This window comes from Excalfactoria chinensis, chromosome 4 (genome assembly GCF_039878825.1).
Source record: "Excalfactoria chinensis isolate bCotChi1 chromosome 4, bCotChi1.hap2, whole genome shotgun sequence".
In the NCBI taxonomy this organism is placed as follows: domain Eukaryota; kingdom Metazoa; phylum Chordata; class Aves; order Galliformes; family Phasianidae; genus Excalfactoria; species Excalfactoria chinensis.
The window spans coordinates 52,130,634-52,150,585 of NC_092828.1; the positions used below are offsets into that span (position 1 = coordinate 52,130,634).

The 19,952-nt window shown below is 37.1% G+C and overlaps 1 protein-coding gene across 7 annotated transcripts in view; it reads right to left on the reverse strand.

Annotated features, from left to right (window-relative positions):
- GRID2 (glutamate ionotropic receptor delta type subunit 2) overlaps positions 1-19,952 on the reverse strand; it is a 651,664-nt gene that overhangs the window by 249,184 nt on the left and 382,528 nt on the right. For all 7 annotated transcript variants that reach the window (XR_011903406.1, XR_011903404.1, XR_011903405.1 and 4 more), the window contains 2 exons: positions 19,455-19,739; positions 4,324-4,529 (listed from right to left, as the gene is read on the reverse strand). Coding sequence is in view for 4 of the 7 variants with exons in the window: in XM_072334995.1 (XP_072191096.1) it covers positions 4,324-4,529; positions 19,455-19,739 (491 nt within the window). In the remaining 3 variants the exon portion in view is untranslated. The remainder of the gene's footprint in view (positions 1-4,323; positions 4,530-19,454; positions 19,740-19,952) is intronic.

Sequence of the window (19,952 nt, forward strand, 5' to 3'; positions counted from 1 at the left end):
GATTTAGCAGAGGTTTGTTGTTGTGGTATTGTTTTGTGGTTGTTTTTTTTTTAAGAGATAGGCTACTGGTTAGGCTGCGGTTGGACTTGATGATCTTCAAGGTCTTTTCCAACCTAAGTAATTCTATGATTCTATTCTATGATTCTAAAAACCAAACCAAAACGAAACAAAGAACAAGACCAAGCTTCTGAGGACCTTAGACACACAAAGGATGAAAATCCTTGTGTTGAACAGACTCTTCTATTTCAAACAAGTTTTTTCAAGAAAAAAGCCTGCATTAGGGAGCTACGTAACACTGAAGAAAAATCCCTATCTTTGATCTAAGAGATCCTTGATTTTACTGCATGATCAGATCCAAAGATGAATTCTGGTACAACCGTGTCACTACTTGAAAAAAGTATTTATTTTTTTAAATAAAAAAAAAACACTTAAGTTTAAAATATCTTATTATTTCAAAAAGAGGACATAGTATTTACAACACTGATCATAAGGAATAATAATGAAATTTCTCTATATCTTCTATTCACAGCAATAATGAGGAAAAAAATCACAGTAGAAGTTCAATAACATACAGCATTTTTAAATTATGTATTCTATAAATATTCACTTCTCTCTTTCATTTGCATTCTATTTGGCAAGAATTTCTCAGTGTCTCATTTACATGCTTTTCCTATTTTCCCCGACTTTTTAAGATTTAATTTGTAACAAGATCTTTTATTTATGAAAGTAATATTGTTGCTTCTCTTCAAGGTAATGTTATCTTAATATCACTCCACATCAACTTGGAGTACAGAAAATATTAAAATAAGGGAAAAAAAAAAAAAATGAAAGCACAGCAAATTGTATTAATGCCTGAAAGCTAAATGATTTGAATTTTTCTTTGAAAATAAAAGGTAACATATGTAGATTGGTACAATAAGCTTGTCTGTATACATAAAGGTCAACACACAAGATAGGGACTTTTTATGAGGGAATGTAGCGATAGAACAAGGGGTAATGGTTTTAAGTAAAAGAATGTAGATTTAGATTAGATAATAGGAACTTATTTGCTAAAAGAGTGGTGAGGCATTGGAACAAGTTAATCAGAGAAGCTGTGGAAGCACCATGCCTGCAGGCATTCAAGTCCAGATTAGATGGGGTCCGGGACAGTCTGTTCTGGTATGTGGTAAAACCACACCCATAAGCAGAGTTAAGATCCCTTCCAACTCAAACCATTCTGCAAAACCAAGAAGAGGGCTACTGCAAGGGGCAGCAAGGTGTGCACTCACATCAGCCTGGATTGCTGCTAGCATAGTAACCCCTCCACTGAGGACAGGAAATGACTGTAACAAGTCTTAACTTCTTAGAACAAGGCCCCTCTTGCTTGCCTGATAACACTCAATTCAAATTGCTAATGCTAGGGCTCCTTCCACTCATGGCTTGCTGAATTTTCATTGTGTAAAGTCTACTGCTAACCAACATAAATTTTCCTTTACTATATCTAAGAAACAGATCATCAATATCATCCCTCCCTTGTAATCTGTTATCTCCTAGATAACAGGCACCTTCATTTTTCTACATGTAATTAACAAGGCAGTTAGCTAAGTAGAAAAAAAAGTTGTAAGATGAGATGTACTGATAGCAATCCAATCCTCTTGAGGACGTCTAACTACTTAAAAAAAATCCTTTTGGTAAATTTTGCTTCCTAAAATGGTTTTGTTTTCCCCCCAGAACCTACTCTGCAACCTGTCTGCTGGTCTGTTCCTCCTCCCGCTCACACTTTATAAGCCCTTGATTTGCAAAGTAGGCTCAACACAGGAGTGGTTGCTCTCTTTCCTAGCCATTTTGAAATGCCATCCTTCCAAAGCTGACATGGAGATAGACACATCCTTGGTCCCAAAAGCCCCTTTACTTTTGCACCAGGTGAATCATTCTCTTTGCTTCTACCGTTTGACCCTGGAATTTTTTGCCATATGGCTTTTCATATCCTGGAATTTCATCAAAAGTTCATCTCAGATCAGAAGAACACAAAGAAAAACAACAACAAAAAACAACCACAAACACACACCAAAAGGAATAAGGAAAAAGAAAAGGAGAAAGGAAAAAAGGAGAAAGGAAAGAAAAAAAAGCCCCAAGAAACACAGTTGCAAGCAAGTGGCATACAGTTGTCATCATTTTCCAGCACTTCTGTAGCATAGCAATTTTTGTGTGAAATGATTGGATGTGAGGTGCTTTTCTGTAATCAGAGGAGTTTGGATGAGAGTAATTTCCTTCACGTATGGGTGCTGAATGATTATTCGAGGGTACAGAAATCTATCACCCTACTGAAAACTGAACAAATCATCATTATATCGCTGGCAAAGGATTTTCCCAGATTCTTCTGTGAATTGATCTGGGCAGTGGTCCCTATCTCTGCTAGCTTCACATCTCTGCAATCCTCAGCCTCATCAAATCTCACTGCTTCAGCAGAATTTCTCCCCAACACCATGAGGGCTCAAAGCAAAAAAGGACATTAGAGATTATGGCTGGTCTCCTCCTTTCACTTTACAGTAACCCCTTAGTTAGAGGGGAAAGAGATACCCAAGTATTCCTGCCTCTTTATGCCCCAAATAATTATGTAGCTTCTAAAGACAAGAAGGGAGGGGAATGTTGAGTTGTAGGTTATTTATTTATTTATTCTTAATCTCCATAGTCAGAGCACTGTATTAAAATCTCAACCTCCACTTTCTTGTCTATTAGAGTTATAATCTTCTCTACAAGTTACAGAGATGCACAAGCTGGAGAGAAAGAAGGAATCAGCTAAGACTCAACAGAAGAAGCAACACCGCTTAAAACAAACAAAATAGAAGGCTCAAACCCACCATGCTCTTATTTAAAAATAAATATTACAATGAGTCAAAGAGAAGATAAATTCTGCCACAGGAATCTCCAATTTGCAGACTGCCTATTTACACAAGCTACTGTCTGTTTACCCTGGAAAAGTTGTTACTTGCATAGTAATCAAGCTCACACTTACTACAGCTGTTGCAAAGTGAATGAACCCTCTTCACAGCTGAACAATGAGGGAGTTCAGCCAAACTGGTCATCCAAGAAGGGACCAAGAAACAGAGAGTATGTGAGATCTGGGAAGAAAAGCTGACAGCCAAATGCAGCTAGGTGGCTTAAACACATCTTCTGGGCAGAAAAGCCATGAGAATAAATTAAAAAATTAAGGCTTGACTAGATATGCATTTATTTCTTATTAAAATCGTATGTTTCATTTACCAATTCCACTATGTTAAGCTAAATTACATGGTTAGACTGACTGGGCACACGACACACTTTTTGAAATGAGCGTGTATGTTCATGCTTAGATTGTGTAGCAGTGACTTAACACATTGGCAATACATATATTTTATAATTAACTTGTTTACCCATAATGTATGGCTGCTGGTTCAACTACAAAGTAACAGATTTTGACTGTCAAAGATATCCCGAGAAATTTCTCCTTGCACAGGCAGTGATTGTAGGAGAGCAGATCAGTACACCATTGGCAGAACCACTGTATGACATTCTCTCTTTGAATCTCACTTACAAAAGACGACAGAGACCTACGGTATATTTCTGCCTTGAATAAAGAAAATAGCCCAGAACAATCTACAACATGATCACAAACTGTTTACATGTTATGAGGCAATGCAAATATTGCAGGACATTCAGAATTACTCAGGTTGATGGGGTGATGAGGACAACAGAATGCCTAGTCAAAAAATTACTTCAAATTCCTTTTCTAAATAATGTTCCTAAAAGCCACTCACTGGCATATACCCAGTTAGGTTTTGAGCATCAATTTCTGAAGATCAATGAAATATGAAAGTATAAGAACAAAACAAGAGTCTTCTGTCTCTAAATCTTACAGAGCCTTGAAAACGGCGCATTCTGCTTGTATTTTTGTTTAAATAAGTGTAACTTTAGCTTATCATCTTGCACTCCTCACTCAGATCCAGTCTTTCATCAGTTCCACAGCTGCGTGATTATTATCAAAAGTTATATCATATATTGGATTTTTTTTTTTTTCCTTTTTAAAGGAACGAATATGACAACCAAGGAAATAGCAAGAGAATACCCATGAGTTTTATAAAGGAGAGCTAATTTTTCTGCTTATTCCCCACATGCTTTTGTTGACACAAAATGTAGTTTTACCGTTCTGCATGCACATTTACAGACATGAAGATAATAGGCATGATCTTTGAAGAGACCACTTAAATGCTTATTTCAAATGATTACAAATAAACTGAATCTTTTGACAAAAACAATTGCAGACTTCATAGATAGAGCAAGATGTTACCTCTGCTAAACACATACCTCTGTTAAGAATGATTTGGCTGTCAAGGGGTTCATCACAAGAATAGCCCGTCTCAAAGTGTCCCGGTAGCGGTTCAGTTCTTCAATTCGCATGGTGGCAAAGAGCCCTGTGATCATTTTATTGATGTTGTTTTCTACTTTCTGCAATGCCACATCCATTCCCTGCTGAGATACTCTGTCCAAAAACTCTTGTATTCCACGGATATCTAGGAAAATCAAAAGCCAAGGAAGATGTTAATTGGTAAGTAGGGAAAAAGAAAGACACAAAAAAAAGCTGTTCAGTTTGTCTCGCAAAAATGTTTTGTTCAGTGTCAGGTAGATCCCTCTGGGCTTCAACTTCAAATTTGCTGGAGTTCGTTCATGAGCTAGCTTGTGCTTAGAGTACTGAAACACAAGAAACAATGTCCACATAACAGGATGTATATACAAAATAATAACTAGAAATCAAACTAATGAACCCTTCTAGCAAGTTTCCTCATTTAGTCATTCAGTCATCATAGTAGTCCCATATTGTTCTTAAGGAACTTTCATGAGAAATTCAAGAACAGTAATGAAGCAAAGAGAGCTGCAACTTATAATGCTTCTACTGAGTAAGTGAGCTGGAAGGGAAAGGAGGAAACAAGACACTTTTCTTTTTATCGCTGGGCTCAAAATTGTTACTCACAGCAACACCATGTAACTTAATCTAAGTGAAGCTGTTGAAAAGTCTTAATGTTGTTCTAAACTGTTCTGAAAAGCCAGGAGAACACTGCAACTTTGCAATGCAGACAGTAAAGAATGAGCAGACATGGAATGGGAAACTTCAAAATAATTTATGCTATTGGAAACAGAAGATTCAGTTCTCACATGGTGATAGAGAACTGCAAAAGGCTGGAAAATCAGGGATGTCTGAGCACGGCAGACTGTAAGCCCTAGGAGAGTTATTACAAGAACAGTCATAATATCAAACAGGAAAGGGCTCTCATTTGACCCTCAGGGTGGTCTACATTGCAGGAGATACAAGTGACATCATTCTGGCACATTGTGATAACAGCTCAGGTCAATGCTGACACAAGCTGCAGAGAGCAGAAGAGCATGGTGCTGTTGTTCTACTATATCAAGTCTTCAGTTACTATATTCTCATAGGGGTATGCTGGCAGGCAATGAATGGCATTTAGAATGACTAAAATTAATTTTAAGACTAGAAAAAATAATTAAAATCTCTCTATTAGAGAAAAAATATTGTGAGGAAATCCTTCAAATAGCTTCTCAAAAACCACCTACGCACCAGAAGCCACATTTAACCTTCCAGAGAGCAGTACTACCAGTACTCAGCTGCTGTTTTTCAGTCCTGTGGGGGCAAACAAGGCTACAGTGGAGGATGATGTAACCCATGCCTCTAGGAAAGCATCAGCACAATGACAGAGAAACTCATATTACACTCCCTTGAGAAGATCAAGGAGGTGTCATACGTGGATTTAGCATGGGACCTGTGAGAGTGAAACAGAAATACAGCTAAGGTTTGGCTGGTAACTACAGCAGGTGAATACTGCATTGTCCAAAGGAAGTGTAGTTGGAATGCTTCAGCATTCAGACCTGAAGAGTCTTTGAGGAAAGATGAAAATACTTGAGCTGAGATGTCTTTATTCTGAACTCCAGAATACCTTTACTATAACTAAGTGCAAGCTTTCCTCTTTTCCAGCCTTAGGTTAATACACTTTCTACTTGGCTACATGTATTGTTTAAATGTGCTAACTAACAAACACGTTGATGTTGGCATTTGATTTCAGGCTTGGGCAAAATAAAATGACAGAGAGATTCCTGGTTTCAGAGAAATTCAATGGCGTAATCAAAAAAGATCTGAGCATTAGGAAGACATTCCCATCCTGTTCCTCCTTTTTTATGAACAGAAAACAGCATAAGGAAAAAAAGACCTTAAAGATCATTGAGTCCAACCATGACCTAACCATACAACCCTAACAACCCTCTGCTGAATCATGTTCCTGATTGCACCACATCCAAATGGTTTTTGAACATGTTCAGGGATGGTGACTCAACCACCTCCCTGGGGAGCCTATTCCAGTGCTTAATTATTATTTCATCACTTCTCGGGCTCTTGGCTAAGATCAAGTGTAGCGTAGCATAGCTTATAGCTTAAACAGACAACAAATGTATTTCTATAAGCTTAGTCTTGGAAGTCACCCTGTCACAACCAGAGTATGTCTTGTCTAAAGCACTAAAACACTGAACTGGACAGAAACGGCACTGATTTTAGGCACTCAGCAGTGCAGCACAGTGCAGCTCTCAAAGTCTGCCAAAACACTAGGATTACAAAACACTTAAAGAATAGTTTAAAGACAAATAAAATGCACGCTTATTCTAAAAATAAAATCCTATAGGAGAATCAGATACTAATTAGAGATTCTGTTTAATATCCAAATCAGGAAAATTAAATTCAATCTAATCAGATGGTAGAATTTTTTTGGCACTTTAAACACCAATTTAAGAAGCAACAAGATTGCTTTAACTGCTACAAGTATGCTTAAATATATTCAAATTGTAAAATAACATTAACCCCTTCATTCTGAAGTTTCTGATGCCTATCCACTCTGAACTATTCCATGTCCAGACAAATAGATTAAGATCTGCATAAAAACTGACAAGATAGAATCCCAGTTACTAAAGCACAATGAAAATATTTAGATGAACCTAGGTGTACTATCAAAATGCTAAGGGGGAAAACTGACTTCAGCTAAGAAAGCCTTTTTTAAATGTAAATTCTATAGCATATAACCATATATTCTTCAGAATACATATTCACCAGGATTGGAAATGCAGGTGTTGCTGAAATATTATTTGTCCTTCCAAAGCAAGAACATAATTACGCTTGACCAGAATTTAAAAAACTGGAATTATCGTCTGATATTCTGTATAATCTGTGCTATCCCAGGAACTAGATTATAGTCCAGCTTGCTTTGTTTGCCATGAATATCTGCAAATATAAATGAGACAACTATACAGAATTTTCACCAAAGGAAGAGACAAAAGGGATGTGAGTCCAGTATAATTCTACATTTCTGCATTTGTTAGGTGACCATGCCAACAGTATGATGTCAATGTGATTCACTTCTAGGAAAATAGCACCATTCTAATAGGAAGGACACCAAACCATGGTGCATAAAACTTCTTTACAACTTCTGTCATTAGCAGTAATACAAAGTGGAGGATGGAAAATAAATATTGACTTTGCTTCTATCTCTGCCTACCCAGTAGAAAAACTGAGATAGTGGTGATGCTCACCTGCCACTGCAAAATGGCAGAGAGCACACAAAAACACATCCTGCTTTTGAAGTGCTATTTAAATCATGATGCTGCATCCAGTATTTCAGTGGCAAGTCACTACTAATCATCATATTCAAAGTGAATGCCAAAGAACAGATGCTACCAGTGAATGGGCAGCATTATCTTTCCTGCGTGGATTGTCTGAAAGTGGCACATTTCCACACTGCGCTGTGGAATCATCTTTCTAATAGCTAAACTCCTTCTGCGGGAAAATCTGGCAAGCAACCTGTGGCACAGATGGCTCTGCTGCAGAGACCCAGAACTGTTCATGTCTGGAACACAGGTGCTTTTCGCCCTGGATTTGCTAGCCAACCTGTTGCCCAGCCAGGAGATGCATTTCTATTTTCTATGTAAATCAGATGAGTCACAGTCATTTCCAGAAATGCTGTCCATTATCACCAGTATTAATTATTTTCGTTATTGAAAAAAGTCAGTGTTGCCATACAGAGACAGACTGATGCTAAAACTGAAGCTACATAATACCTCCTCTCTCATCTCGCAGTCACTCTTAGTTAATAACATCTTTTCTGATTTTTACTGTATAGTCATCACTTCAACTCTATGCATATATGCATGAGAACATAGTACCACTCTGCAGACAGAGATGCACTATCAGCTATAGAATTAAACCCACCTGGAAATGGAAAAGTTAGCAAATACTCTATTAACTAAAATTGTGGTTGATTCAAGACACTGTAAGTTGGCTTAGAAAGTTTAGAAAGTCCTTGTTTAGAAAACAAGGATCAGGGAAGTAAAATTTATCCAGATCTCTCCTGGAAATGCCCTTTCTTGACTGCACAAACACAGTCACAATACAGCAAGACTGGATGCTACTAGGGCACAGAAGGTTCAATCCTGTACAAACGTGATGGGCTGCAACCATACTATGCAGCTGATCTGCAGCTGCAGAGCACCCTCTGAGTGAGCACTAGGCCTACAGCCCCCTAACCTTCAAAGACATGAGAGGTACATTCAAACACAGTTTAAGTCTGGTTGAGATGAAAATTTAGATGCCAGCTTTTCTGTAGACTTACTGTACCAGTACCTATGAAAGTATATTGTAAATGAAATGCAAACACTTAAACTCCCATAGTCTGTTTAACAAACATCTTGTGGGTACTTGAGTGAGACCACAAGATATGGACAAGATACTGCAGAACATGCTCAGAGCAGACAGAACTAAGGCTATCCTTTGGACAACAGATCTGATATCTAGATCTCCTTAACTGGCCAGCCTGGAAGAAATGCTTTGGACCTCACCTAAGAAAAACAGTAACAGCACTTTAATGGAAAGTTCACTGGCTTTTTGGTAGAAAATATGCACAGGGTTGTGTATAGGAAGGAGACAATATTTTCAGTAGACCATGACAATTTAAAGTCAACAACTTTCCTTGACACCAGATTTAAGGAGTTGTGATAGCTTACATTTTACTGAGGTCACTACAGAATATATATGATGCACACAGAACACTGAGATTCTTGATTTCCACTGCCTGATCTTAGTAAAAAAAATGCATTTTACTCTTCCTACAGCTTTCCTTTCCACTACGTAACAAATGCTGACCTTAGTTTTTCTTCTTTCTAGTACTATGTGACCTTTAATTTACACCTCTATTTCTATGTCACAGAAAAATTTCAGAGGGAGCAAATGTTCTGCTCTGTCTTGGGAAAAGTGTAATGTTTAGGTCATACCAGATTAAGATAGGCTGGGGCCAACACGCCTCATGCAGCAAAAGCAGTTTGTACATTCAGTGAAGCTTTTATAATCGATGCAAAATGAATAGCAAATTAACATCTCACACTCCAAGTACATCTTACACACTCATTAAAAAATGAGCTAGAAGTAGATGCAAAAGCCTTTGACACTGTCTCCCACAGTATTCTCCTGGAGAAGCTAGCAGCCCATGGCTTGGACAGATACACTCTTTGCTGAGTGAAGAACTGGCTTGATGGCCAAGCTCAGAGAGTGGTGGGGAATGGAATTAAATCCAGATGGTGACTGGTCACAAGTGGTGTTCCCCAGGGATTAGTACTGGGACCTGTCCTGTTTAATATCTTTAGTGATAACCTGGATGAGGGCACTGACTGCATACTCAGTAAGTTTGCAGAAGAAAACAAGCTGGGAGGAGACATTGAGCATAGGATGGCTCTAACAGGGGGATAGATCACTGGGCTGAGGCCAGTGATGAAGTTCAACAAGACCAAGTGCCAGGTCCTGCACTTTGGCAACAACAACCCAGGCAATGCCACAGACTTGGGAAAGTGGCTGGAAGACTGAGTGGAATAAACAGACCTTTGGGTCTTGATAGATGCTCAGTTGAACATGAGCCAGCAGTGTGCCCAGGTGGCCAAGAAGGCCAATGGCATCCTGACTTGTATCAGAAATAGCACTGTCAGCAGGAGCAGGGAAGAGATCATCCCTCTATACTCAGCACTGCTGAGGATGCACCTTGAGTACTGTGTTCAGTTTTGGGTCCCTCACTAAAAGAAAAACATGAAAGAGTGACAGGGAGCAGCTGAAGGAACTGGGATTATTTAGGAGTCTCAGAGGAGACCTTATCACTCTCTACAACTACCTGAAAGGACGTTGTGGTGTGGTGGGGATTAGTGTCTTCTCCCATATAACAAGCGACAAAACTAGAGGAAATGGCCCCAGTTCGTACCAGGGGTGATTCAGGCTGGATGTTAGGAAAAGTTTGTTCTTCTTCCAATCTTGGTGATTCTATGAAATATTTTAAAATAAATTTTCAGATCACGCTATGGCTAGGAAAAGAGAAATATGGTGGTATTCACCACCAACAATAAATCCATCTGTCTACCCTTATCATTGTATTTCGTCTAAATTACAATGTACTTGCTGTTGCTGAGCACTGTGGTTACCTCAAAGCTGGTTTACAGTCATTAGCTCATCCTCCCTCTGATACCATTTTAGATTTGAGAGCATTTTCCTTGCAGTACCCAGATGATAAATACCAACTGATTCAGCTGTGGCAGTAAAGGTGAATGCACCTGTCATAAATATTCACTGGTTGATTTACACAAAAGACTACTTTATTTGTACAGTTGATGAGAAAAGCCATTGTATAACAAATGACACTGTCCAAATTATTATCAAGAAAGCTTTTTAAGCCTAGCACAGTGATTCTTCCTTACACAATGATGGCTAACATGACAGCAACTATTAGTTATGGAAATGCACCGCACACAAGGGAGATATGCAGCTCTGGCTAGAATCTGACAGTGCAACGGTTCTGCTTAAAGCCTTGAGCAAAGCATTCGCATTCCTGTGCGTGTGTTGATGTTTATTAACGTGGTTAAGATCTAAACTAAGGAAAACAACAATTTAGCATGATGATTCAGTAACAGTCCTTCATTCTACTTGCACGCAGTGGGATTTCCTCTCATTAGTAAGTTTATATGTAATTCAGTGAACCTCCAAAGTTGAAAAGAAAAACAGCACCAAGAAAAACAACAGCACCAACAAAATACACAGTTTCACACCTATATCCATTCTTATTATAGCTTCCTATCAGTACTTGGGAACTGAAAACTAGTTTCAACACATAAAAATATTTAAGCTCAAATGCTCATTTACAGCTGGGATCCCATTTGTATTATCAAAATTTCTGAGACCAAGCAAGTGAAGATACTATTTCTCAGGTAACATTAAAATTTGTAAATGATAAGATTTACTTCTTCCTTCATGTGCAACTTTTTGAGGTTTCATGCATTAAAGAAAAAGAGTTCAAACAAATGTCTGAAATTTCTTATGATCACCCAGCTGGGAAAAAAAGAAGTAAAATAAACAGTACATCAATATTCTTTGTTTTTTTCTTTTTTGAAAACATTTCCACTTCAAATCATTAAAAAAAAACAAACAAACAAGAAACAAGTAACTTCAGTTTTGGTTTTTGATCTGAACTATTGCAGTACTACTGAAATGTGTAGAAAAACGCTACTTTAAAAGATCCTCTGAATATGTCATTGCCATTAGTTTGTTTTGGTCTCACTCTGTTCCTCAGTTATTAGAGATTACCTTCTAAATAAGGAAAATCAATACTGGCAGCCTCAGGAAATTGAATCCATATTGCTGGACAGATACTACCAACATCTGCAGTTCACAAATCCTGCAAGACTTAAGTTTCCAGTCACACTGATGATTCATACAAGATTTTTCACTTGAATTTCTCAGCTTTTTAACAGAGAAGAAAGGAAAAAATAAGAAAAAGAAAAAGATAAAAAAGAAATAAAATTGAAGCTAGAGCTAATCCTTGAGTATCAGCTGTTACTTTAGGTTTTTGAAAATAGAAAGACAGATTGTGATCACCCCTCTCACAGAGTCTGAAAAGCCAATACAGTCTACAATCACATGCTTTTGACTGCATAACCTGCTTATAAACCTCTTCATTTCTTTTTGACCACACTTGGCCTTAGAGATTTTCAGAAGGCCTCTAGCAGATTGCTTTGCATAAAGCAGCGCCTTGCAGAGAAATAAATTTTTCTCCATTGCCTCAGATAACAGCTTAGAGCTGAGAACTATTTATCTTCAACATTTATTTTCTTCTTAAAAATTAAGCCAATCCTGCAAAAATCATACTTAAATCTTATATAGTTGTGTAACACAGCTCAATACCTATGCCTAGGTACATGAGATAGGTTGCAGGGAAGCTGTGCTCTGTGTACATTATGCACCAGCTCTCTCCCTGTAGATCCCTATTACTCCTTATTGGTGTTCAGGAGTGTGAGGAACTTCATGCTCCTGTCCAGGTAGGTGGCAGGAAAAGTGACTGTCCTGGCAGCCCATTGTGGTAGTAGAATAAACTTGACAGTGTGTGCGATCATCTTACTCAAGGCAAATTTTTCTTTGAGTGCACCTCAATAATTTTTTTGGTTGATCACAAGTGTACACTATAGGGACAGAAGTGTATTATGAGTGGACTTGTGATGTAAAGAGTGAAAACTATGAAAATAATGAAATTAAACTACGATTAACAAATACTGCAGTGAATCATTTAACACTTTTTCCTGTCTCTCTTTCTCTTGACTGATTAAGACTGTGTCAGAAAAGTTTCATTTTCAATTTATAAATCTACACGACATTTATGGCAATAATTGGATCAACACATTGTGGTAGAATTTCTTCAAAGCAGTTGAACAAAGTACTTTGCATCTTGTTTCCTATTTTAGCAACTAATCTAGCTGCCAATATAACCATTTGCAAGCTAAATTTTAATACTGCTGAAAAGACACCAAAATTGTATTAAAAGTTGATAAGCACATGCTAACAGCGAGGTAGAACAGTAAAAGGATCAATCACTTTCCTTTTGAGGCTTGCAGTCTGCCCATGCACAAATGAAATCTCACAAATTAGCAAAACCTCAAGGTAACATCTCAATTCCAGAGATTATAAGTACACAGATATCAGAAAAGCATCTACAGCTTGATTTTGACCTCAACTTTAAAGTTCCAGAAAATCCGATATTTCATTTTTACTGACACACAGCACATAAGGTGCTCAGACCAAGCCTTCAAGCTATTCCATCACAAAGGAAATCAACATGAACAAAAGATAATCTTCTCTTACCATTCTGCAAAATGACACATAGCTCCTGAAATGAGTTTCCCTAACAATATCAGTGTAAAAAACAGAAGCATGGTCATTGTTCCACTAGAAAAATATAATACAGCAGTCCATTTATCTCAGAAGTGAAAAATTTTAGGGGCAGCCACAATATATATTCAATTTGCAGTGGCATGTCAATGAGCAAAAGCAAGGTAATGTGAAAGATCTCACAAACAGCTGCCAATTTGCAATGTAATTGACACAGTACAGCTACACAGATGAAAAATACATGTTCCTTTCCTTGTCTGGATGATGCAATACATACTAATGCAAAAACAAAATAGTTCAATAAGAAGCCTGAATTAATTATATCTTGCTTATTGAAGCACAGTAATGTAAATGAGTACAGAAAGTTGGCAAAAAAAACAGATGAGTAATAAACAGACTTAAGACTGTCTGGAGCTGGACTTGTAAATATTATAGTCATCAGGCAGCTGAAAACAGCCTCAGGGTAATTATGAACATTTGCAATTGATTACAGAGAGTGTGATTCTTTTATAAATCTTTATTAAACCTGCATTAAAACTTCAAATGGTTTGAAAATGTTACGGTTTCAAGCATGTATTTGTCTATGGTCATCATGTATTTTCTTCTGCAAAATATTTATGCAGGCAAGTGTCAAAGGAATTATTTGCTTTATGTGTTTTTGAAAGGAGACTCTGGGAATTGAGGGCCTGCACTTGCAGGTGGGCATCAGCTATGAGTATCATTCCTTTTATAACTCCTTCTGCAAAGAGTTCTGCCTTCTAAGTTCCAAGTATGCTATCTCCTTTACCATGATCTTTAAAGAACTGTACTCCCATGCTATCACATTGCTCCCAGTTTATTTGTAAGCCACCACCATCCTGGGATAATCTTTTTTAAATTCATAGTTCTGCAGACCTCACTACTCTCCAACTTGTTTTTTTATTTATTTTTTTTCTAATAAATATTTGGTGTCCTTCCCCAGAATCCTGTCAGATTGAGTCACCTTTTCCTGCTGCAAGCAGGCAGTTCACCACTGCCTTAATCCTTACCCAGTGCATAAATAACTTGAAACCAATAAATACAAAGCAAAGTTCTGCAACAGCTGCCTCACTAACCTCCACCTTTCCTTTCCAATGAAGTTTTCAATAATTTAATCAACCTCAATTAGCAATGAGACTACCTCCTTTTGCTTCATGCAGTAAATCCCCCACATAGTCGTCTCGTTTTTTTATAGTTTTAAAAAAGTTAGAATTAAATTACTTCTTAAGTGACTAGGAAATATCCACTGCTGTATTATGCAGTATTAATAAGAAGGTGGAAAAAAATGCAAGCAAAGAGATATTAATCCTAGAATCAGTAAATATGATGTAAATCAGCAACCATGATTGCATATTGAAGACATACCAGGTTGAAAAACAAAAGCCAGAAATTTGGTCAGAGAAGTGGGATTTCCAAACTTTTCATTTGCTTTTAAAACACAGAAAGACTTTAAAATATTACTATCTCTACTTGAAAAGAGGAAATAGGGCAAAATTCATTCTCCAAAACCAATCTTACTCCCTTAACATTTCTAGATAGAAAGATTACACATTTTATCTGCTTTGCTACCAACAAAACATTAAAAATAAATGTTTCCAAGCAGTGAGACTTTCTCCCTTTCATCTCAAACTCAGAAATACCTACATTTTAAATGGCACAAAGTTCACAATTATGTTCTTGCAGTGATTGACTGGTTTCTTGATAAAAAATTTACTACTACAGGGAAGTATCTATGTCCTCCTGGAAAATACAGTGAGCTGCACACTGCTTGTAAAGAAAGACATGAATTGCAAAAGCTTGCATCTTGTTACTACACAATAGAGATAATAATAAAAATAAATATATATACATATTCTATGTCAGTTTCTATGCTTCTGTAACCTGAGTGCTCACATTCAGATCTCCCATTATGATTTCATTTGTTTTCCTCTCTGATTTAATTTCTGCCCAGAGACACTGTGGACGTCTCCCCTCTGAATATGTTCAAGGCCAGGCTGGATGGGGCTTCGAGCAACCTGGTCTAGTGGTAGGTGTCCCTGTCTGTAGCAGGGAGGTTGGAACTAGATGGTATTAAAGATCCCTTCCAACCCAAACCATTCTATGATACTTACATGCATAAGAGCTTTTGTTTTCTTGTGAATATTTGAGGACTGGCCACGGTCAGGTGTTGGTCCACAGCATGTAAGGATTTGCATTATTTACTGTTATGAACTGCATTTTGAACCTGAGATCAGTATGTAAAGGTGCAATAACTTGGTCAAGTTCGTTGAAAAATATTTACATATGTCAATGGCTCTTCTCACTAACCTAAACTTAGTTACTTCCAGATGTCTAAGGTTTACATTTCCATTATCTGGTCTGGAAGTGACTTGACAGAACAAATTGCTGACAGTCCTCAGGACAAGATCAAAGACTTAGTGGAGGCTTAAAGGAATACACAGAACTGTCCGCTCCAGCATGGTGATCCTACTGCTTCGGTTGAATGCTCAAGAACAAAAGGAGTAGCAGCTTAATCAAAAAGAATATGGCAGATCAAACAAAGTAAATTTGGTTTGTATGTACTGTGTGAATAGTACTTCTAATAGCAGCCTGAGAAATGCTTTACTTCACTTGATAATTTTGTTGCTTTTCATGCCACCTACTCTAACTGTGCAAGAAAGCCATCTTCAATAGCATTTGCAGAAGCACAGCGTTGTGCTGGAACACTTTTAATATCCTCATACGAAGTTCATACAGTTCGATAGGATTTTATTTTGTTTTACCTCAAGGAACAATACATGCTGAATAAAAGGGGACTAACTGCATTGAATTCACTAGGAGTTGGATTTAGATCATTCCAAGCAGAAAGCAAGGATGAGGGGAAGGAGACTTATTTTGATTTTGTAAGTTCATCTCAGTTTATAAAGAAAAGAAGTAAAGAAGTGAAGCAGTAAAGTAAACAAGTAAAGAAGTAAACACAAAAAATGCCTAAGTCAATGTTTAAGTTAAAACGTTCTCTTCCCACATCTCCTCACGCACTATTCATATTTCTATGCCACAGTTGTTACTGGTAAATCACCATAACCAACAAAGGACAAAGATTTGATACATTCTTTTGATTAGTTTAGCTACGTCTACAACAACAATTAAAGATGTTTTTTATTATTATTATTACTATCAAAGTGTGTATGTCATGTATGTCATTTTGTTTGTTTTAGAAGTCAACCTGGCAAAAATTTTACTTGAGAAAATAACTAGCAGTTAAGATTTGTATGTCAGTTATTCCAGAAATGCATTTCTGCATGCCTCCTTGAACACCCATCTCTGTAAGAGTCACTAAAATAACTGCTTCCTTTGAAGAGTAACTTTCTCAGTTGATAAAGGCACTTTAAGTAGACTGAAATCTTCTCGCATTAAGCTGAAAGAAGTGTTAAAATGTTACAACTGAATACACTTGTCTACTTCTACTCAAAAGAGATGTGTCATTTTTTACGAAAGGATAACATCCAGCAAATAACTCTCTGCTCTGAAGAAAGACACATTTTCAGCTATAAACAATTCTTTCATTCTCTGATAATGAAAATGAATCTATGATAGACTGCAAGTTAAAAATCAAAAACAGTTCAATTCATAGGATTAAAAAACTATGATATTTATAAATTGCCACACAAATGGTTGCAACCTCTTTTAAAGGAGCCAGTTTAGCACAGTATTCAAGTTCTATATGAGCCTAATTTTGTTGTGGGAAACATTATTGCACATACAAAGGGTAATCCTTTCACATATCAAAAATATTCCCAAAAATAACTTCAGGAATACAACTACAGTATTTTGTACTAAGTCGTTAAATTTGATCACTGACAAAACGACCCTGACAGCTTTTCCCTATTATTTATAGCAACAACAGAACAAAAATAAAGAATTAACACAGCAAAATCTATACTTCCACTAATTTTCAAGTGTCATTCAGTGTTATGGAAATATCACTTCAGGATATGATATCTGTCTTGAGAAAGATCACCAAAAAAGGCCCCCAAAAACCAAAACCCACACTGGGATAACAAATAGCTGTGTTTGCACAGGTGTGAGTTCTTCAGAGGACCGAATGATGTTTCACTTTAAATAAATAATACCTTCCCTATTAAAAGCTATGAGTTTAATGCTAATTCAAGTGCTGATCTCCCTCCTACTTTAATGTTTAATACTAAATGTTATATTAAAATGTTTAATATTAACTGCTGCTAGCAGTTAAAGGAGCAAAACTTCCAGCCTGCATTTGAGCTCAGATCCATATGAGTTGAGAGAATAAATAAATCAAATACTGCCTCAGATCTTCTCAGCCACGTTGAGGAATGGTGGCTTCCATGGGGAATTGCAACCACACTTTGCTTCACTGACGCACTGAACACTGGGATGCCTTGCCTTGCAGCTGAACATCCAGTCCTGATTTCATTCACAGGAACAGAAGCCAATGCCCCCTTCCTTATGTTCCTATGGAGTTATTAGGCCAACTTGCTTGTTTAAAACTCAAACTTGCTTGTTTAAAACTCAATCATGTAATCACAGGTAAAAGGAAAACTAACAGCACAGATTAAAAACTGGTTAAGAGAATTAAGATTACACAAAATATTGTGTCAAGCCTGATAATATCACCTGAATAGAATAATGTTAGGATATGGACAGACTGCTTAGTACATATGAAATGCAGGGTTTTTTTTCTGCATCTTTTCCTGATTAGGAGACAATTATCACTGACAAGAGTCAGTTTACCAATTTGCCTAGTTCAGTACAGCATTACTTGCCTACTGAAGAAAGAATAGAAGATGAAGAAGAATATCTGCTACAAGTTACATCTGGGGTTGATGCAGCTCAGGTATTTGCATGACGTGAGTTATACCATAGATTCCTATCCAGAAATCAAGGACAAAATGACCTGGATAATTTAAAACTATTATTCATGAATACAATTATGAAAAAAAAACAAAAACAAAAACAAAAAAAAAACAACAAAACAAAACCAAACATTTAAGTCTGATCTTTAAAACAAATACGTGCAAAAAAGTATTCTTTAGCTGGCAAGACTATAGTCCTCTTTATAACTACACAAGTACTCAAGTTGCATAAACTGATAAAATGTGAACAAAATTACTCTGCTGTAAGCTTTTTAGATCAGTGTTTATGCGCATGTTCCTGATTCTATGGCTGGCACTTTTAGGTGCTGCTTCGTTATAAATAGGAATTCTCCTATTCATCATTTTCTATAGTTCTAATTTAAGAATTTATTAGGTAGTCAGGGAACAAAAATCAATAACACCTGACCTGAATGAACCAGCTATTATGCACAGCAAATCGCTGAAGTTTGCATTTTTCAACAACTCGAAGATTTAACTTTGAAAATAAGTTTTAAAATGTTCATCCAAACCAATCATGATTACTTATGAATAATGGATGTGTCTGAAGAAAACAAGTCTGGTTTCAAAGCAATTTTCCATTGAAAAAGATCATAAAAATTGGTTAGATAATGCACCTCTACTACAGCAATCTGTCTAGCTCTCATTTGCAGAAGATTACCTGTACTAAACTTGGCTCACCAAGCAGGATGGCACCGTCTGACTTCTGATGCCATTGTTAGTGTCACACTTACTCTATTACACAGTCACTGTCAACTCAGCACTTCTCAGGAGCACTGAATGCACCAAAAAAGAAGGAATATTGTCATCTCTACCCCTCCTCCTCAAGCGCTCCACCCTACTTAAGTTCTTTCTATAAGTTTCACATGTACAAATAGCAGCTTATTCTTGCTGAGGTATCTGTCCTACATTCACTGCTGCCTCATTTTCTGGTTATCAAATGTATGTTTATAAAAGACGAGAAATTCACAATGCAAGAAACAATTGTACAGAATAAAAACAAATTTTACATGTTACCTCTCAAACTATCATCTCAAAAAAAAAAAAAAAAAGCAAACTTGTTGTATTTTTTTACACTTGAGTAAATGATTTTCTCTCTTTATCAGCTAACTAAGACAGAAATCATCATATTAACCTGTAAATATGAATGGATTTTAGAATCTCTTGGGTATTGCAAAATACTTACAGAAGCATAAGAGTTCAGAAGGAAAACAACATAGTAGAAGATGATATAGTGTGACTGCTTTCCACAGATTTAAGGATTACACAGAAATTGCTCAGTTAATACTTACCATAGTCATTATCGTAGAAAATGATGAATTTCTGCCATGCATATTCTGTGATCACTCTCAAGATGACATCATTTAAGTAGACAGGGGGGCGGACAGAGAGTGTGTAGTCATCATTGCGGTTGCTTCTGGTGAGCCCACAGCTGCTTCTTGGCGTTCCTCCTGATGAGCGCTGGATGAAGAGGTGAGGGATGTGCATGGCATCTGCCAGTGACTGCAGGGAACCTGCTGATGTACAGCCAATGGAGCTCACGAGGGCCAGGATGCCTTGGTTCATGAGGTCACAGGCTGTAAGAAAACACAGTAAAATTCAAGATGAGAGCAGTTCAGTGTGATTACTGCTGAAATGCAGACACTGGGCACTGTAATACAACAGTTAATCAAGTGAAATATAGATAAAATTTTGTACATTGAGTAGTTCACGAAGTCATAGGGCTTCTCTATTCCCTTTGAGCTGTCCTGTAGTGAAAGCTGAAAGACTGCCTCTTTCGCCTTGCCCAG